General features: G+C 35.3%; 1 protein-coding gene across 9 annotated transcripts in view; it reads left to right on the top strand.

Annotated features, from left to right (window-relative positions):
* The window catches only part of ERBB4 (erb-b2 receptor tyrosine kinase 4), a 1,106,505-nt gene that overhangs the window by 1,074,634 nt on the left and 9,372 nt on the right, over nt 1-22,499 (top strand). For 6 of the 9 annotated variants that reach the window (XM_077885343.1, XM_077885346.1, XM_077885344.1 and 3 more), the window contains 2 exons: nt 19,638-19,685; nt 20,448-20,745. In XM_077885343.1, coding sequence (XP_077741469.1) covers nt 19,638-19,685; nt 20,448-20,745 — 346 coding nt within the window. The remainder of the gene's footprint in view (nt 1-19,637; nt 19,686-20,447; nt 20,746-22,499) is intronic. The other 3 variants (XM_077885345.1, XM_077885348.1, XM_077885347.1) reach the window with 1 other exon arrangement.

Below are 22,499 nucleotides of genomic sequence, written 5' to 3' on the forward strand. Positions count from 1 at the left end.
TGTGAGTTTCTTTACCCTTTATACAATAGAATTGGGAGATTATCATCAACTTTCTATTCATATTTTGTGAAGGTTATCTAATTTATGTCGATCTGTAATTTATTTATTTTTACAAATCCATCTTTGTCTGCCAGAGTTCCCTGTGCAGGCCTGTTAGGATGATTGCTCCTGCAAAGGCAAGAGAGAGAGAGAGAGAGAGAGAGGGAGAGAGAGAGATGTTCTATTTCATGCTCAATAAGGACTGATGGCATTTTGAGAGGTTCAGAATATCCTTTGATTACTCGGGGAAGCAGAATGGAGAAGATGGTTGTGGATGGTGGGGGGTGGGCTCGCTCATCAGCTTCCCTTTGTGCACTTCCTGCCAGAACGTACCCTAATCACAAGCATCTTGTGTTTCAGCCCCTTCCCTTGCTCACCTGCCCAAATGAAAAGTTCCCTTTTTCAGTTGAGAATTCTGACGTACCAGAGTGTTCCAAAGCGAGGCTAATTTGTGCTCTGTAGTTTTCACTCAGCCACGGTGCATGAATGGCTGTGGACGAGCCTCTCATTACACTTGAGCAAAAGCTGAATTGAGAGATGGGTAGGCCACCGTGGGAAAAATTCTAAATACTATGACTGTGTTTCTTATTGCACCAATGTTTTCTACATTTGTGATGACAAAAGTACTGCACATCAGAGAGGGAAAGAAATTGGAAGTTTAATTCACAACTGATTCCAACAGTAATCATACACCGTGGTTAGTAACATCCATCCTTGTTATCTGCTCCTGAAAGTAAATAATAATGTTTAAAAGTCTTAGTGTATGGAGATGGAGAATATACATTATTCAGATTCATTTGGAGTCTGGTATAGTGTCCTTTTAGTTGGAGCCAGTCGTATCTGTGGTGGAGAGACCAGGCTAGTGAATATTCTGCAATAAAATGAATAGACTCATTCTTTTATTCCTAGAAATACCACATATTTATAAGACTATAAGATAACTTAAAAAACAAATGATTATGTGCCAAGTATCCTGTTGTCTAATATTTAGTTCATTAAATCGCATGAAGACTTTGGGAGGTATTTACTATTATTACTGCCTATTTCTATGTGAGAAAACTAAGGCATGACTATTAAATGACAAAACCAGGCAGCCTGAGGGAGGTGGGTGGGGAGATGAGGTAACTGGGTGATGGGCATGAGAGAGGGCATATGATGGAATGAGCACTGGGTGTTATATGCAAGTGATGAATACTAAATTCTACCCCTGAAACTAATAATACACTATGTGTTAAATAAATTGAATTTAAATAAGTCAAAAAAATTAAATCAAATTAAATTAAAAACCAGGCAGCCTGGCTGTGTCATCTGTAGAAGCTGTGCTCTTCACCACAGGGATGTATCACCTCTCACTCTGCTTCTGACTTTTTTTTTTTTCTGTGTTATTATTGCTATAAGCTCAGTATTCAGTATTTTAAAGATGAGATGAGTACACCAGTAATGAATTTTGACTTTTTAATTTTTTTATCATTAAATTCTTTATAAAGGTTAATTTTTTTTTATTTTAGGGGGTTATCTGAATAGTCTCATTAGTAGTGCTTATCCATGAATTCCGAAAGACATTTTCATTCATCTGTCAAATAAGAGATTATTTCAGGCAAGTGGCAAAGAGCAGCTATTCATTCAATCATTTATTCATTGATCAAACATTAATGAGTTATCTACTATATCTTAATCTTATGATTACCTACTGTGGCCACATTGAGCCTTGCCCTCAAGAAAGGTGGCTTAGCGGTTGAGCATCTGCCTTTGGCTCAGGGTGTGATCCTGGAGTTCTGGGATCGAGTCCCACGTCAGGCTCTCTGCATGGGGCCTGCTTCTCCCTCTGCCTCTGACTCTGCCTCTCTCTCTGGGTCTCTCATGAATAAATAAATAAAATCTTTATTAAAAAAAAAAAGAAATTCACAGGCTAGTAATTAGCCAATAAAACGCAATGAGTAAAGTGTTACAATAGAGCTAGAGAGTGCATAAGGAGTCATTTGAACAAACTGGTGTTTTTAAGTGGGAAAGTTGACAAGAGTCTAGTGAGACAATTCTGGCAGCTTTTTGAAATGTGAACTAAAATAGAGATGGCTTATCTGCTGAGGCAAAGGAGATAGTACGTAAAGTTTCATGTAAGCGGTAATTTCTTTGGTTTTGTTTCTGTTTTTATTTTGTTTTGTTTTATTAGTGGTATAAGTGATGGGTTTGAGATAGACTAACAGGGTTTGGGCACCAACCAGTCGGATATTACAAAATGAGATAGAGAAATCAAGGTGACACTGTGTTTTCTAATTGGAAGATTGAGAAGATGTTAACATTATATTATTAGTGCATTAGAACAGAGGATGTAGAATAAGGAAATACAATTAATACTTTAGAATATAAGTAGATAGCACTCTAAATAAAGTGAAATTAAGTTTTGATTTGAAAACCATTATTATTCATGATTCATGACATATTTTTTTTTTTTAAGATTTATTTGAGAGAGAGAGAGAGAGAGAGAGAGAGCTCATGAGCTGGGGGAGGGCCAGAGGGAGAGGTAAAGAGAATCCTCAAGCAGATTCCCCACAAAACGTGGAGCTTGTCGTAGGGCTTGATCCCAGGACCTTGAGATCATGACCTGAGCTGAAACCAAGAATCGGCCATCTAGCCAACTGAGCTACCCAGGCGCCTCAATATTTTTATTCTTTGAGAGAGGAGTTTCAGTAGAATATAGCACTGGTGAAGAGCAGAATACAATTGACAAAGGGTAAAGGCAGGAAGTGGGAATTTCTTTGAAAATTCTTCCACGTGATGGAAAGAAAGGAGACAGAATGTGAGTTCAGAGAGAAAATGGTCCCGTCAGTAGAAACTAGTCCTTTTATACTTCACTTAGTCTGTTCTTTCTTTTTCCCAACAACAAAACTAATTCTCACTAAGACTGAGTGTGTGGTGGATTTGCTTGAAGACAGAACAGGTGAACCAGACTGAAGCATCACATCTAGAGAAAAGTCTTCTGCTAACTTACCCTTTCCTCTACTCATTGCCTTTTTCAGTTCTTCTCTCTCAGATTAACATAGGTGTCCAAATTTTTCCTTCTGTGTTGTATACTATAATTCTCTCTCTCTTATCTGAAGGCTTGGCACTCAGTTCTTGGTTGATTTACCTTCTATTCCAATCATTTCACCAAGGTTTTGTTTTGTTTTGTTTTGTTTTGGTAACTTTTTACAAAATCACTTGTCTCCCAAGAGATATTCAGACCAGTTGTAATAACAAATAATAACAAGTTTTCCACTTCATTCTAATTTTGAGAGCACACTGGTTGTCAGAAAGAAGAGAACAGAGATGTGTTAGGGAACTTAAAAAGATGGGCTAAGCATTGAAAGAAATGCCATGGTAAGGCATGTGAACAAAGACTAATAAGGGGCCAGTAAATCCAAAGACTCTCAAAAGCAGAAAAACATGACTTTTTAGAGGCACCATTCCACTTGGTGCATGATTGTGCAGTCTCACCAAGAGAACTGTGAGCAAGGGAAAGAAACTTTTGAAATATAAAGAATTGAGAATTGGTAGGTAGCTGCATCCAAACTGAAGGCAATAAAGGTCATATTAAGGGTAAATTAAGTAATTAACCATTGGTACAAGTTATTTAAAAAAATCTATCATCTATTATCTACCTGATTATGGATAATTGTGTACTTACTGTGAACTGAATGTTATATAGGTTCTTTCTTTATATTCATTCATATAAAAAAAGAATGCTAACAAGAGAAGGGGCGTTCTTTTGCCCATTTTAGAAAACTGGAAACTGGGACTCAGAAGAGGTTGAATAGCTTGTGGCAGAGCTAGTAAATACACAGAGTTCAAACCAATATCTAACTTACTTCAAAGTTCATGCTGAAAAAACAAAAAAAAACAAAACAAAACAAAAAAAAAGTTCATGCTGGTGTGATAAAGTGTCAAGCAATTAACTGAAGAGCACCAAAAAAAAAAAAAAAAAAAAAAAAAAAACAAAGGCAGAGGACCTGATTGAATCAGAGAAAGGGAATCTCCAAAGTGAATGAATAGAAGGCTGTGGTCAGAGAAAAGGATATAAAAATTCTGTAGTGGGAGTTTTTCCTGTTGTTATGGTATAGTCATGCAGCAAAGTGAGTTAGAGATCATAGGCAAGGAGAAAGCCCAGAAACTTAGATATTCAGTGGCAATCATAGTGAAAGGGATTAAGAATGAGTCAGATATCATGGAGCAATTGGAATGATACCAATGAACAGTCTGAGTGTTGGAAAGTGCCTGCAAAGACTATTGATAATCACAAGGATGAGAACATGTGGAATTGGTATGAACCCCGAAAATAGGAGAGGTTTGAATGAATTTTGAAGACCCATGACCTGGAAGTTTACAGCATATTAACAGCTCTGATGCCTGAGTTGAATCATGTAATGAACATTCTTTACTAGAAAGGATATTCTAAGGAAGCCTCTGGATGTGTAGGATGGCTACTTATGAATGCCATATTTCTTTTATTTTTTAAAAAAGATTTTATTTGTTTATTTATTTGAGAAAGAGAGAGAGTGTGTGTATGTGTGTGTATGCGTGTGTGCGTGTACATGTGCAAGTGGTGGTGAGGGAGTAGGAGGAGAAGGAGAGGGAGAGAATCCCAGGCAGACTCCATGCTAAGCATGGAGTCTGATGTGGGGCTTGATCTCAGGACCCATGGGATCATGACCTGAACCAAAATCCCAAGTTAGATGCTTAACTGACCAAGCCACCCAGGCTTACCATGAATGCCAGATTTCTAATAGAGAATAAATTTAGGAAACATTCTCAGAAAAGTGAGGGTAAAGCATGAATGGATCAAGGTTATGTGGAGCCAGACACATTATTGGGAGTAGGGGTGGAGTCTCTTTAAGAAAAATAAGGGATCCCTGGGTGGCGCAGCGGTTTGGCGCCTGCCTTTGGCCCAGGGCGCGATCCTGGAGACCCGGGATCGAATCCCACATCGGGCTTCCGGTGCATGGAGCCTGCTTCTCCCTCTGCCTATGTCTCTGCCTCTCTCTTTCTCTCTCTGTGACTATCATAAATAAATAAAAATTAAAAAAAAAAGAAAAAGAAAAAGAAAAATCTCACTTTTTTCAAAATGTACTGAATTCCAAAACCATGTGAACCTATGATGAGCTCTTTCCCAGGCCTCGGAAGGAGCCATACAATTGAAGAGCCTGAAGACCTAAACTTTATTGCTTTAAAGTAAATTCATTCTGGGCAGAGAAGGTGAGAAAACATGCAAGAGTAATGGCTGCCAGGAATGTATGTATTCTTGGCTTAAATAGCATATTAGTAAAAGCTTCCTTTGGGACTTCTGGTATTTAGAAACTCAAGATGGATGGTGTTGGCCCTGAAAATTTAATATAAAAACAACGAACCCTTTATTTATTGTGCTTCTTTCCTCCCTTCTGGAGGAGGATGGTCCAGCATTTTTAAAAATTTTATTTGTGGGCTGATAAACATTTTATGAAAGTTCACCTGACCATATGCTTAGGATGAGCTTGTTACTTGTTTTTGCTTTTCTCTTGACCAGAATTTATAAGCAGAAGAGTATGAAGGTATTTCAAAGCAAAGAATTCACAACCTGGGCTTGTGTCACACTCTCTTGGAAATATCTTCTCCTCCTGCATAATTGACATCCAATATGCTTTTGTATGGTAACAGGCTGGATGAAAATCCTAGAAGTTCTGTCCGGGTGTTAATATTACTTTGAATTGCTCTCTCGCCTGAGCTTTTGGTTACCTGGTTTTCAATAATAATTTGAGAGATCAGTCCTAGGAGTGATCAAAGTGTCTCCTCTCCTCACTTACTGTTTTTGGCAAAATTTGAACTGCAAGGTATCTTTTTAACACTCAGATAAGTAAATTTGGAACAAATAAGAGAGGTGAGATATTAACACAACCGGTTACTCATATGTTTCAGGAGGTTGTTTTCCTAAAAGATGATGCAGATTAATTAGGAAGAGCTTCTCAAACTCTTAGATAAAGTAAAAAAAAAAAAAAACAAAAAACAAAAAAACAAAAAACAAAACAAAACAAGACAGTAAAGATTCCTAAGAGAGCCTAGGGTGTCCTCCACTTAAAATTTATAGCATGAAAGGCACCCTTCCTCTCCTTTGTGATTATATTTGTAAGATCAAGCATTAATATTTTCTTTGGTCAAAACATAGCTGCACATTGGCTTAATATCTTCCTTTCAAAATGATAAATAATAATTGTGCTGGTGTAATAAAGGACAAAGGGGCCTGGGAAAAATACTAGGGGCTTTTCTTATCTGTCTACTACTTTTTTGGTTTGTGTGTCAGTCCTTGGGAGAGAGCCCAGGCTGTGTAATATGGGTGAAAGTCCAATCTGTTTTATTTTCCCAACTCCCAAGTCGTTTATCAAATTATTTCAGGTTGTAAATCTAAGCACTTTTCTGTAACTTAGCTACTCTCTTTCCGAGACGTATCTTTCTTCAAGATGTTTAGTATGCTTTTAAAATCTATAAAATGCTTAATATATTAAAGAGGTGACACACAGGAATTCTCTCTCCACCAGAGGATGAGAGTTCAAACATTTCCTGCATTATCATGCACCTCTCTTAATGTGCCAGCTTTCCTGAAAAGATCAACAATCACAGGGAAGAAAAAAATCAATCTAAGCACACGTTCAGCACTGAGTACTTCTCCTTGGCCTGTTGACAATGCCTCAGCATGAATTCTGAGACATATCTTATTAGGAGTCTGTCTGGATGCGTTCAAGTGTTCACTAGAAGTGATTCAACAAAATCAAGGCCAGCACGTACTCTACAGAGATGTGAATTTCTAATGTTTGTGTTTCATTGACCTTCTCACCCCCATCATCTAAAGAAAACAAAAGTAATGAAGATTTTATTTCGGTTTATCATAATCTCTACTATTAGTTCACTCATTTCATTTATCTTAGTGGGTTAAAGAATTTATCATTGGATATAGAATATGCACCTTTCTGTGACTAAGTGGTGAAAGAGTTCTCTGAGGTCATGTTTTGATTTACTGCTGCACCAAGAAAAACATACCATTATTTTTAATTTTCAAAGGAATATTTTATAATGGCTTTGAATGGTGTATTTGCCAATAGGCATTCAAAGGAAACCTGTCAATTAGCTCCCACTATTTTATTTACATCAATAACACTGATCATTTTTAACAGTTGCTTCCAATGAAATCGAGATTCCGAATTTGCAAACTAGCCTCTTGGCACACAGAGAAGTATGTAGCTGCATGACGACTTTTATTCTGGTGTGCAAGACACATGCATTTATTTGATTTGCAGCATTTAGTGTGGTCTTGTGTGAGCAATACTTGGACAAGTCAGGATTCGGCTGTATTTTCTTTAATTTACTAGAAAAATATTGTGTCACACATGTATGTATTACATTATCTTATGCAATGATACCAAACACGAACACAAACTTGTAAAACTCATAAAGCAAGAACGACGGACATTATTGTTCCCATTTACAGAGGAGGACACTAAGTTCTGAAGCAAACTTACCTATGGCAGCAGCGCGGGAGAGTGGCAGTGCTGTTTCCTCATCAAGGGCTCTCCTCCTGCAGCTTCCTCCCTTCTTGAGACACCCACTCTGCAACTTTGATTTAGAATTTCATTTACTTACAACTTTGATTTTCTATACTATTCAGCCATAATTATCCTAAAAATGCTTTGTGAAAAAAATGGTCCTTCCCTCCTGGTGTCTGTGTTTTGCACCACAGTATAGAAATACAGGTGAGTGGTATGTACCATGTAAAACAGATACTGGTGGGGATTTGCGTTGGATCTCATGAGCCAAAACTGTATTTTACATCTGCCTGATGGCAATTTATCCTTGAGTCTGTCTTTCCTAGTATTCTTAGTTAACAATGTATATCTTCAGGGATAAAGCTAAAGCCTGAATTTGCTGGACCTCAAAAGCATTAGGAAATACATAGATGTCTCAAGGAAGTTTTACCGTACTAGTGATAAAATCTTGAAGTTTTATAACTACATGGGCAATGTGTGTTGCATTTGGAACTACTCACTATAACAAGACTTTTTTTTTTTTGCCATAAGAATTAAGATGTCAAACAATGCTTCCAGAAATAGTAATTATTGAGAAGAAGAGTGAGTGTACTAGATGAGAGATAATATTCAGATTACTGTATTGGAGTACAATTGCAATTTAAGACTCACCCTCAGTATCTATGGGCTAAGATGTGTATAATATATAATTTCAGGCAGCTAAAATCATATCCTTTAAAACATATCTTGCTGGCTGGCTAGCTGGAGTCCCTGAGATACTCTTTCATATACTCTATCTATCTATCTATTTGATCCAAATATCTTTTACTGAATATTTCACCATGTCCATGTCCGTGGCCTGTGTTAGGAATTGAGGGTATGGTGACTTAGAGTAAGTCTTCTGAATAAGCTCACACAGTCTGTGGAAGAAGACATAGTAATGAAGTAAATAAACAACAAGAATATAGTGATAAATCATTAATATGGAGTACCTCATAAGTTCTTAATATTTTTTTGAATCAATAATTACATATAATCTGGGCAAATGATTTTGCCTGGTAGCATTTTGTTTTACCCTCAAAGGATCCTATGTAGAAGGATAGATTATATGGCATTTCAACCACAACAAAAATAGTTCCAACGAACATGGAGAAAATGGTTGGATTTTTGAGATATGAAGACATTGGAATCAGTAGACCTTAGATATTTAAATATGAAGAATGAGACAGAGGGGAAGTCAAGGATGATATGAAGATACTTGACTTGAGCAAGTAGATACATTGTTGATACCATCTACTAAGCCAAAACAGATAAGAGAATTAGATTTCGTATAGGGAAAAGAGATGTTTGTTTCAGTTTTGTTAAAAAAGTGACATTTGAAATGCCAGGGAATGTTCCAGTAGAGATATCACACCAGAAGTTCATTACAGAGGTGAGCGTTGGTATTCAGAAGTTTAGTGTTACCTGAGGCAGGGCCATTATGATCTACTAACACCAATCTGAGAAAATTCCCCACATTCATCAGACTAAACAGATGCCCTGTGGACTAGCTAGAGCCAAATTCCTGAGAATATGAGGGTGTGTGTAAGAGAGGATATTTCAGGGTATGAGTCAGTAGACTCAGCATGGTATCACCTTCTTTGCAAGGAGGATATAGAGATAGTCATATTTCCAATAGAACCAGAGTCAGTGGGCTCTGCAGTCTGGTAGCAGGGAATAAATGATCCTGGGCTAGAAACTAAGAAGTCAAGGTAGGTGAGGAAACATTGAGATCAGACCTCACCTTTACAGATTCACTATGTTGTCCCTGACTTAGGCAAAGATATTCTAAGGACATCAAGATTATTTTTTCTCCTCATAATAAACCGTAATAAACCATAAACTGTATTTTTCTAATTGGGCCTATTGATTTTGGCTTCTTAGTAACCACCTATGTTAACCTTGAGGAAATCATCTCTGTTACCAGAGCTGAAAATACAGTGATTCGGTGATCTCTGGCATCCATGTCAGATTTAATTTAGATACTCTTTTTCTGAGTCTATTTTATATTTTATCTCCTTCATATTTTTTTAATTAAAGCATCAGCCATTGTAGAATTTTTTTTTTTACTTTTTTTTTTTCATTGTAGAATTTAAAAGGAAATTATTATGACCATGGTCCTGGCTAATTTAAGTCGACTTTGGTAGCAAAGAGTGTAAATGGGAAACTAAAAAGTATCAGCCTTTTTTTAAAAAATTTTAATTTTAGGAAATTCCAAGGTGGTTCACAAATAGGTATAGGAATTCTTTGTATATTTCCTTCTTCCTTTTTATATGTAGCAAAATCAAATTTGGGGACTTTTCAAAAATGGTAAAACTGCTTAGACTATAGTCAACAAGTAGCTCTTAGGGAGAGCTTTTTTCTCTTGGGGTGCTACCTTCAATCTGATATTCATTTTGGCTCAGATCAGTTGTAAATACCATCCTGTTTCTGTGAAATGTAACTGGTGTTTGCTCTGGGCTGGTGGGACAGCCATGTGCTGTTTGCTCTGTCAGTAGCTGTGCCTGAGTATCCACAGTACATTATTCAGATCAGCTCTCATGAACCAGCTGTCCTAATTCCAGGTGGACTGTTAGAAATCTTTTTACTTACAGCAACAGCTGTGCCACCTGGTAGCTTAAAGAGCAGTGGTTGGATGAATCAACCATTGTTACAAATTCACTTTTTATCTAGTAAACAGTTTCCATAAACTAGCATAACTGAAGATATTTCCAACCTGATCCTGACTGAAATGATATGAGCACTGTTAGCCTTATCTATATTATGTTAAATTGTTTGCTTATTGTCAACACCTGTCATTTAAGACTCTGAATAAAATCTACATGCCAAATTAGATTTATAAAATTCTATGCCCTATAATACTGCTTTGCATCTCTCAAGACACAACTATGTCCTTCATATTCTTTACATTCTAACACACAGATTGCTCTAAATACTTTTATTGTTATTTTAAATATATAATAGAATTTCCCAAGCTTGGATTATTGCTAAGGAGGAGGTTGAACTATACAATATTTCACTATCGCCTTATTATTTGCAAGTAAATAAAATAATCCAAACAACCAAATATTTCTAAATGGAACTATTATACATGGTGTAGCTAACAAGATTCATTTAGTTGATAAATGATATCCACAGGTGAAAAATAGTAAAAACAAAATAGAAACAGGACACAAATGATCTGACAGTCTGTAAAAAAAAAAAAAAAAAGTGTCAGTTTGAGTGGATTAAATAAACTTTGTTATCTTTATTTATTTATTTATTTATTTATTTATTTATTTATTATTTCGTTTTAAAGTATTAATTTTCTTAGTATATAAATGCATATACACATGCATGCACCTGTGCACACACACACAGAGCCTAAAATTGTGATTGTAAGTCTTTACTAATAATACAAAAGGAAGTATATTATACTATTATACGCAGGCCAAGATGTGGCATTTCAAATTCCAGAGTAATGGCAATCTAATTCATAGTGTTTATAGTTTTTGGGTTTTTTTCTCATTCTTAAACATGCTTATAGTTTATTTAATTTTTTTAACTATTGCTGTAATTCCGAACATTATCTCATTAGATAGGGAGTTATAGGTAGATATAGCTATAGAAGCTATAGATAAGCATTACAAAGGTAAAAATATATCAACTGACAAGAAGTTTATTTTATTTAGATATTTACATATATATACATGATTAATATTTACATAAATAAGAGAATCAATTCATATTGATAAATACAAATATAAATTTAAAATAAATATATAAATGAAAATTTATAAGTATTAAATAAAACATTAATACAGTATTAAAATATTAATTACAGTATAACTGTAAAATGCATTGCATAAATACAATAATATTGTATATAGATACAAAAATTGATACATATTGATTTTTAATATCTATTGATTTTTAGTAACTGACTCTTATAGCTAGAATGCATAAATAACATATTCCCTCTCTATGGAGGGCAATCTGTCTTGTAAATAAAGTATTACTTTAATAAACACTACTTTTAATTTATCTGCATGTGGACAGCATTTATCTATGGTATTTAATACTATCAGGGTATTGCTTTTGTCCAATAAACCTATAGCCTATTTAATAGGAAAAATTGACATCTGTCTTTTTTTTTAAAGATTTTATTTATTTATTCACGAGACACACAGAGAGAGAGAGAGAGAGAGAGGCAGAGACACAGGCAGAGGGAGAAGCAGGCTCCATCCAGGGAACCTGATGCAGACTCGATCCCGGGTCTCCAGGATCGTGCCCTGGGCCCACGGTGGCGCTAAACTGCTGAGCCACCGGGGCTGCCCGACATCTGTCTTACAATCAAAACTCCATTAAATTCAACCTAAGAGTACATCTGTACATATTTCAACTGAAAATAAGTGCCATCAAAGGTAATGCAGATGCTTTCAGCTATTATAAGGAAAATAATTGTTTTTCAGAAAAACATTAAATATATTTTTATATATTTAACTTTGACTTTAATCATGTATTAAATGCCAGTTTGGGGCTCTACAGTATAATGGGATGTCCCCAAGCTGGTGACTCAGGGAACTCTGCTTCTAGTACGGTCAGTCATGTGATTTGACAAATTAACCTAACCTCTTAGAGACTCAGTGTGTGATCTGTAGAATGAAGAGTTTACATTATAAAACTTCATTTCACAGTTGTGTTTTCCCTAGTCACCATCCAAACATGGTCTGTTTCCCAAGATACACAGTCGTATATTGTATATAGGCTAAGTGATATTTTATAAACACTCAAGAAAGAAAGAAGAAAGAAAGAAAGAAAGAAAGAAAGAAAGAAAGAAAGAAAGAAAGAAAGAAAGAAAGAGTGCTTTATATACTTTGAGAAGATTTATGTGGGAAAAGTTTATAAGATGCCTTTGCTTTCATGTTAATCACATTTTCCAGTATTTAATAATCAATGGTGTGGGCTTAAGGCAGAATATTTGTTTTATGCACAAATAATTTGACAGTTAAAAGTGATTTTTCTCACTCCCTGTTCCATAGTCTGATTTTTCTTTTCGGAGATAAATAAATTGAGGGCCCATTAGATTAAGGAATTTGTTAAAAGGTCACATGGCTTAGTGGCAAAAGTTCAAGAAAACAACCCTAAAGGTAGGAAGCCCCTGGGTAACCACTTGTTTCAGGTCTATGGACTCTTGTCTTCAAAATGTCCTGGCCTCAATGCATTGCTCATGTACTAAGAAGTCTTCATTAAATAATCTTCATTATGTTGGGATAAAAAACACTCAAGGAGAGAGGCAAATTTTAGGATTGATTTGAAGACTTAAGATTTCCCAAGAATTTGAACAGAATAAAGACTTAATGATTTCATATTTACTCTGAAGCAAAGATACTGCAACTGAACCAAATGTTCTTAAGGATGGGCTAAAAAGATTAAGAAAAATGACCATACTTTTTCTAACTGAAAAGAACTAGTAAGAGGTCTTTAAGAAACCTCCTAGAAGTTCTCCTCTTACCTTTCTAGCAGCATGTGTTAATTAGAAGCTAAGTGACAAGAAAAAGGGTTACATACCACAGCACGCTTATGGAAAGAAATATAAACATACAAAAGAAAATCATCAGAAACCCACCAACCAACAAAAACATTTAGAAAATGCACCAGGATGAAGAGATATAGATTCTGTGTGATTACTAATCTCAGGAGTGGCAACAAAATTCTTATTGCTTATCTTGAATGAAGCTAAGGAATGTTGGTACTAACGCAACATCATGTTTCTTTATACCCTTTCTTTTTTGGCTGTGCTAATAACGCCCTTTGACTTCTCACATAACACCAGCAGACTTAAAGCAGAAAGATACAAAGCAAGGAATTTTCAGCTTTTTTAATGGACTCATCTAGCCATGCATATTTTAAAGGGAAATACCCTCTTGTTCTACTGATACTTGGACAGGGTATAAGAATTGTTGCTTGGAGATAAAAAGGTTTACTTACCTTTAGTCAAGCAGGAAAAGGAATTTATTGACTAAGCCCTGGAGTTGGAACAATAAATCCATAAGCAAGAGTGCTGTCATGGAAAATCTTTGGATCTGTCCATCAATGGATCAATCCATCTATTGGCTCTTAACATTCTATTTATAGTTTCCTCTTCAGTTTAAGTCCTCGTAATTAATTCAAATCCAAATGAGCTGGGAGAGGTGATACTCTTAAGCATTATTAGTCTTTTATGGTTAAGGCTAGTGAGTCAGAGTCCTCCTTGAAATTAATGTTTCACAAGAAAAAGAAATCATCTGAGAGAAGAGGCACTATCTACGCAAAGGCCCAGAGAGGGTACAGATAAGAGAGAAAAGATGTGCTGAAGTTGGGCAGCCCGGGTGGCTCAGTGGTTTAGTGACACCTTCAGTCCAGGGTGTGATCCTGGAGACCCAGGATTGAGTCCCACGTGGGGCTCCCTGCATGGAGCCTGCTTCTCCCCCTGCCTCTCTCTGTCTCTGTGCCTCTCATGAATAAATAAAATCTTAAAAAAAAATGCTGAAGTCAAAATCTACATGTGGCATGAATGATAAAAGGGTAATAGATTAGGATAGTCACTAATGGCTGTGTGCACCAGGAACTTTTAATGTCCCTGGTCCTCAGTTTTCTCATCTGTAAAATGGAAGTCACGATATTTAGTAATGACATGTACCTTGAATGTTTATAAGAATAAATAAAACCTAAAATAGTCTCTGGCATATGGTAGGTACATGATACATGTTAGTCTCTCTTCCTATTTCTCAATTTGCCTAAAAGTAGTCATATATTCATCTATGAAACAAAATAGACAGTATAGTTAATTGAACTTCAAGAACTGAATTAGGAAAGTAGACTTATTAATGTTTATAAAAGGCATCCCTACAATTTGTAAATTCTGAATCAACTCCCATTCATATTTATTTATACCATTTATAGCTTTCCTTTATTAAAATTTCTGAAAGAAACAAAGGATGAGAGCTCAAGTTAATATTCCTTCAACTTAATCACAGGCCTATTATTAACTATTTGCTTATGTATTTAAAATACTATTATATAATTTTATATATTTTTATTTATTGTTATATCATTATTTATTTATTTTGCATGTAATACAGTAGAAACTTAAAGTTTCTTTATTTTTCTACTTTTTAAATTGTTTTTTAGAGTGATTATTTTTTCTTCTTCCTCACTATTTAAGTTTGCTTTACGTTTGATTCTTAAATTTGGAGTGTAGTTGTTGGTTTTTTCTTTTTTTTTTATGGAGTGTAGTTTTATATGGTGCTCCCCATTGCTTTTTTTCTTGGTTATCAAAGAAATATATGCCTTTTTTAACAATACCTATAAAAATCATATTTTTTGAGGTATAATTGACATACAATATATTGTTTTCAGGTGTACCATATAGTGATTCAACATTTATATACATTGCAAAATGATCACCACAATAAGTGTAGTTACCATCTGTTCACCTTACAAGGATAATACAGTGATATCGACTATATTCTCCATGCTGTACATTATATCCCCATGACTTTATTTTATAACTGGAAGTTTGTACTTCTTGATCTAAAAAGCAGCATTCCACATCATCAAACCAAGTAGATAGATGAGTGCATAATAAACTCATACATAAATAAACAAAAGATGTTTTGTGTAATTTGTATATACATATGTGTAGGGGGTGCATGTAAGTGTGTAAGCCAGCTGCCTTGATTCAGGAGGATTTCTCCCAGTTCTTGCTGGTTTTTCCTATATAGAGATTTTGCCTGCTTTCTTTTGGCTGCTTTATGAAAAATGAAGATTCTAAGTCTAGATGTCTCAAATGTTGGTATATTGAACTCAGTTGTGAAAAAATATATGGTACAGCCATGCCCAAAACATTTTATCTGTCTGCTACCTAACCTGTAAAAATGTGAATAGGTCCATCAAAGTGTTAAGAATACATGCCAGGGAGGATAAATGGTTGAGAACCCTTAATAGTTACATGTGTTTAGGTAATAAATTAGTGCTGATGGATTAGTACATCTTACAGAGATACATTCTGCTTCAGTTAAAAGGATTTAGAGTGTTTCTTGACCCTAGAAACTTTAATCCTGTAGTTAATATTGATAGGAAAAATTATCTGAAGATAAAAAAACAATCTCTCTCTTGTTAAGTGCATGTTTAATTTAGATAGAAGTTAGACGCTAGGTATGTATTTTTGTTTCCTAAGAACATAGATCTATATGATACTCTGTAAAAAATATTAAAAGACAAAATTCATCTGGTTAGCAATTTAAAATTTCCCCAGGAGCAATATTAAACAATACAATGTTTTAATTAAAATAATAAATATGGGGCACCTGGGTGACTCAGTGGTTGAGCATCTGCCTTTGGCTCAGGTCATGATCTGAGGGACCTGGGGTTGAGTGCTGCATCAGGCTCCCCATGGGGAGCCTGCTTCTCCCTCTGCCTATGTCTCTGCCTCTCTCTGTGTGTCTCTCATGAATAAATAAGTAAAATCTTTTTAAAAAAACAATAAATATGAAAAATAGAGTACAGATAAGACAAAGTTTCATATTTTTATCATTCAACTGAGATGTAAATCTCAAGACATGATGTATTCAAAGTACGTTTAAGACCATATTTGATATATATGCTGATATTTGCCTTCTCTATAACCTCTGGCTTTTGAGTCCAGGTTAATCATACAATGTGCCAGTGATAGGGCAACAAAACTAAACTTGACTCCCTCCATCACCCTTACAAATCCCCCCACCAGAAACAAACTCCGTATCACCTGCCAGTTTATAACCCCCCTCTTTCTATCTATGTGCTGCTGACAGTAAATTCCCTCATCAGCTAATTGAACAGATGCACCGGTACTTCCTGAAGATCCATAAAGCTGGGCTTTGATGGACGGCAGAAAGTGGCACAATGAAAAAACAAAAGCCTTTTAACTGGGAGCACTGCTTTGTTCTGCTTAGAACCTTAAGGTCACTCCAGCCCGTTCTGACTGTGGGGATCTTAATTTTTACTCAACCAATTTGCTTGCAGCTGTCATTCTTTCCAATATTAAAAGTTCAGCTCTCCAAGTGTGGGGAGTTGGGGGGAGCGGGGCGGGGAATAAGAAGAGCTTGTTACAAACTAAAAGCAGCAAAAACAAGTAAAATCTGGCTTGGCTCTCAAGTACAAAAAGTTATTTTCAAAGCCTATAAATTATGACATAGTGATTAACATGTAATTTAAATATATTTAAACAACAATTATATCACATTTCCAGCCCGGCTAATTGGCCTCACAGATGTTCCCTTGTAGCTGCATTGCCCTTCCAGGGAGAAATGAATGAGGTGCTTTTTATCATGGAAAACAGAAAAAAAGCAAATGAAAAAAAAAAATGGAAACAGGAAAATAAAAAGCAGCCAGTAACCCTAAAAACAATGAATGCTAAAGGGACTTTGCTTAGCATTTTTTTCCATTTTAATGCAGAAAACTAGGAAAAGCACGAAGACACTCCTATTACTGTGATGGTATCTGGCAATATGTCCAGATATAGATTTGGCAGGTTGCTGATGGGGAGACTTGCCAGCACAGGGACAGTGCCTGCATTCTAATATGGCATGGCCTCTCTTCAAGAGGTCTACTTATTATTTTTTTAAGATTTTATTTATTTATTTGACACAGAAAGAGAGAGAGAGAGAGCAGGAGCAGTGGGGAGGGGCAGAGGGAGAGACCTGAGCTGACAGCGGGCCAACTGAGCCACCCAGATGCCCCAAGAGGTCTAGTTATTTTTTAGCATGATGTGTTTGTGGTTGAAGGCAGTCGAGCCCAGATAATGAATATATATAATAAAGTATTTCCTGATGAAGAATGATTTGGAAGTTATTCCTTTGATTACTTATCCCTCAAGTTTTATAAAATACAAAATGTAGAGCCGTCAGTGCTATTTCCTAAGCTGGGATTCTAGTCAATCATGACTCAGTAGAGCAACTGTTGGGAAGTAAGCGGTCAAAGGAACAGGAATATCTTTCTTCTAATATGTAATCATAGAATTCAAATAAATTCACCCCATCTTCCTTTTACTCTTGCTTTTTCTTCTAATAATCTCAGGTAATATTTGATAGTTCAGTGTAAATGGCAAAAGGCCAGTGGTCATGTCTATCCTCGTGTCTCATAGTATCTCCAGCGTCTACCACAGATCCTGCACTTTCATTGTAGGGGTTTAATAAATATTTGATAAATGCTTGCTCAGTAATCGGGGTTTAATGATGGGGGAAGGCCAAGATTTATAATATGATAAAGTTCCACCAGACACTTGTCATATTCCCATACCATCCCTCTGTTTTACACATCACTGAACTATATAGCAAATCCCTCCTAAATTTTATGAAAGAAAAGTATTTAATTGCATATCTTTCTAAAAGATAACAAAATATACTTATACTGAAGGTGATATGGGGAACAGGGAAGCATTTTTAAATGCCTCTTTGAAGAGTAGCTTTGATATTTTGATTGCCCGACTTTAAAAATCTGATTTAGCAGATGTGAATATTTAAATTTTATATATCCTTTACATTGTGATAGTAGTGAAGAGCTTGCAAAATTCATTTATATAAACCTTCTTACTTTGTCTTCGCTGAGATATAAGGAGTGAGAGGCCAAGGATAAAAATGAGGGTCTGAGATGTTTCACAATTGACCACATCAGTAAATTTGGTGACTAGAATCAGAGCTCAGGTATCTAACAGATTGTAAAACAATATGTCTCTTGGACAATGCTACCACATATGCATAGCATATCAAATTTATCTCTAATTTTCCATGTCATGGTCTTCAAGATGTTCTCAGTTACATTACCATCATGTAAGTGATTCAGTTTTGAGGAGAGTTAAAATGTAAACTTAATGTAGGAGTTCAGACCTTGGTCCTTGATCAGTCCAGGTGACTAAGTTAATTATGGAAAATTGTGTTATCCAGTTGTTATTAGTTTACATTAAACAATCTCCATGGAACCATATTCTTCTTAGAGTTTATTTTATGAATCTCTAAATTGTAAATTAGCCTGAAATAATACTTAGCCAAGTTTCATACATGGATGCAGAGAATGAAGACTTCATAAAATTAACTATTATTTCTGCATTATTCATTACCTCCATGGTCTAGAAGAGTGCCTGGCACATAGATAGTAGGTTCTCAAGAAATATATTTAATTAATATTTATTTGTTTGTTTAGAAATGATGTTGATATTCATACAACCCCCTCTACTTACCCTAAGGAAATTTGTCCTTACTATTTTATCATATTTTTATATCCACTTTTATTTAGCTCATAGAATGAAGTATAAAGCTATAAGAATATAGATGCCTTTTTAAAAAAATTCATATATAATTTTAACTCTTTCTACATATAAGAAATTAATGTATACAAAGCATATTTCCAGGAAGAGGATTAATTTTCCATGATTTCCTTCTGTTTCTTAACGTATAAAAATAAGACTGTAGAGAAAATAGTATGTATTTTTTTAAAGGAAAGTTGACCCTTTGCTGAAATAATGAAGAATAAATGTAACTTGTCAGTAAAACTTATTCAAGGAAAATTGAAATTCACTTCTATCTCCTTTTAGATAAGTTTCTTTTTACAAGAAAGAACTAATGTTGTGGTATGTGGCCGTTTCACTCATATAACATGTGAGGAAGGAAATGGTTCTTTATTTAAAACTATAGTCATTTACTTACCGTTTATATCTTTCTTCTAGGATTAATCAGAAAAACATTCATTGTCAACTTAATTTTTACTCCATTTAAAAATTTTACTAAAAAAATTTTACTTTTTCTATCTAATTTTTCTTTTCAGGGCTTGAATTAAAATATAGAATATTCTCAAAACACAAAAATAAACTCATTTGTAGTCAGGGTGCATAAAATTTTACCATTTAGCAAACTTCACTGTTGTGCATGTTTTCCCCTTTGGTTCATACAACTCATGTGGCTTTTCTTTTCTTTTTTTATTTTTCTTTTCATTCATATTACCTCTTATTATATCCATCATTCCATTTTTCTTTCCTATTAGAGTGAAATTGGACACAGCCCTCCTCCTGCCTACACCCCCATGTCAGGAGTAAGTATTTCATGATCAACCTTCATCTTTTAGTATTTTTGGTCTTTACTTGTCATGTTTCTTCTCTCTCGTCTCCCCATAGTTTTCTCATTTTGCTTTTGCCAACAGTGAGTTAATAATTTGCTGTAGATTCTATAGCTGGCTTTGTGGATATGTTTTCTCTCAATAGGTAATCCAAAACTGAGATGCCATGCATCAACAGTAAGCTTCAATTTTTACCTGAAGGATTTATCTGGACTCATAAATTATGCTTTTGGACGAGGAGGTTATCATTATTTCCATGATTATAGGTTGTGTGCTAAAAAGTTGGAGTCTCAATAATGATTCCCTACTTAGGTACTTGGAGACTTAAAGTCATACTGACCACAGAAGAGAAAATATCACCATCCAAATGGCATCACTGTGCTTCTATTCTTAATGTCAACTGTCTACAGTTAATAACATTTCCATTTGTCATGAAATTTGAATTTTATATAAAAAATAGGCAACTGTGGGAAAATAGCACGAAATACTAAGTATTAGGTCATGTTTTAGGTGGACAATAAGATTTAAATATATTTCCAAATTCTTTCCCCAGGATCACTTTTTAAGAAATATTGTAATTTTAGGTGATTGTAAGTCAAACTTGTTAGCCATTTAGGGGAAAAACTCAATTAGGAAGCTCTGACTTTTGTCTGAAAGACAAGTTTTCATATCCATGGTTATTTTTTTATACCTATTTCTAAAATAACTCCTGGCTAAATGTGTCTCTACCGTTGACAGAACCAGTTTGTATACCGAGATGGGGGTTTTGCTGCAGAACAAGGAGTGCCTGTGCCCTACAGAGCCACGACCAGCACGATTCCAGAAGCTCCAGTTGCTCAGGGGGCTACAGCTGAGATTTTTGATGACTCCTGTTGTAATGGCACCCTACGCAAGCCAGTGGCACCCCATGTCCAAGAGGATAGCAGCACCCAGAGGTACAGCGCTGATCCCACTGTGTTTGCCCCAGAACGAAGCCCACGAGGAGAGCTGGATGAAGAAGGTTACATGACCCCTATGCGAGATAAACCTAAACAAGGTACAAATATAATGTTCAGAAATGATTCGCATTCAACATTCACATCCATCAAAATGAGCAATATAATATAGAAGGGAAATTGCCAAACCACTGGACTATGTAACATTTGTTACCCAGAAAAGGCCTAGGCTGCTGCTCTATGTAGCATACTGTCCAAATCCACAACATTTACATCATCCAGGGCCTTTCTAGAAATCAGAATCTCGAGCACCACTTGAATAGTCATCTGCATTTTAACAAATTCCCTGTGTGACTTTTATGCACAAACCTGAGAAGCACTGATCTAAACTTATCTTTGTTGGACTATTTGAGTGAGGAAGCACATCACAAAATTTCACCACCATGGCTTTATTGGACTTATTGTGGAGATCATAAACACTGGTATTATGATGGCACCAATAAAAAATTTGGTCAGTTCTTTAAAATTTTCCATCATTAGAATGATCATTTATTACAGGAGATTATGATTCCTTGTATGACACATTTCAAAAATTAAAACTCTGACATAGCGTTTACATACATGTATACCACCGTGTCTTGAAAATACTCCATTTGTAGTTCTACAAAGCTCAGTGCTGACTTTACAAAGTTAGTAGTAGAAATGTGAGACATCCAAATCCAACGACATTTCAATTTTGAAAAAGCTGCTTTCTTTCCATGTTAACGGCATCATAGAAAGGAGAAAGGAGAAGAAGGATGATTGTTATTAAAAACTGATGATTGTATCTCAGGGTGTCAAGTATCAAGTAAAGTTTTTTTTAAGACTCTGTAGAAGAGCCCGTTATGTTCCTTAATATATGGTTATATTCCATTTTATAGAATTTGATTAAGGGATCCCTAAATACGTATTGTAAATAGCCTATTAAAACATATCTATCTTGATGTATATAAAGGTATTACTGCACTGAAGAATTAGAGGAATTGAAAGAATTGGAAGGTAGCCAAGTAGTTACGCAAATGTAGGTTTTGAGAAGATTTGGCAGATTCCTAAAAGTGGAATGGTCTCTGGGAAGATTCTTAGCTCAACCATAGAGTTGTTTTTCTGTTTACAACTACATGGCTGCACGTTTGCATCAGGAAATAGATAAGTAGATTGCATTGAGAAAAGGTACCATGAACCTTCTAAGAGAAAAAGTACAAGCCAGCCTGTATAGACTCACTGTGGAGCATCCCTTGATTTTATCTCTGAATACAAGTTTCTATAGAAGATTATTGTACTCCAGCCTACTTCTCAGAGAGTAGAGAATGTTAGTATAGACCTTCATTACACTTTCAATTAATGAGTTTCAGGAACCTGGTAAGGAAAATCAGATTCTGTCTCCCTTAAAAGTTTGTTTGCATATATTTTTCTTAAAATGTCAATTGCTTTAAACACCATTCAAATTCCAACATGTTATGAAGTGAAAAGTTTTTCCTACCCCTTTAGGGACAATAATTAAAACAGTACAGTAGAACAAGGAAATGGCTCAACAGGAGTTTTAGAACTGAATTCTAGTTCAATACTGCTTGTATCCTTCATACATCATTTAATCTTGGTTCTCTATTTATAAAACTGAAAAAAAAAATACAGCTTATACTTCCTTTCTCACAGGATTGCTGTGAGGAAGATGTAAGTTCCTGTCATGCCTATGTATGATGGTGGGATAGTCATTACTATCCTTGAACTTGCACATGATGCTAAATACTTAAGTATATCAAAGACCATGGACTAATCACCCTAAGTTGATGCAATTTTTTTCTCTACTTGTCAGGCT

This window comes from Canis aureus, chromosome 36 (genome assembly GCF_053574225.1).
Source record: "Canis aureus isolate CA01 chromosome 36, VMU_Caureus_v.1.0, whole genome shotgun sequence".
NCBI classification, from domain to species: Eukaryota; Metazoa; Chordata; class Mammalia; order Carnivora; family Canidae; genus Canis; species Canis aureus.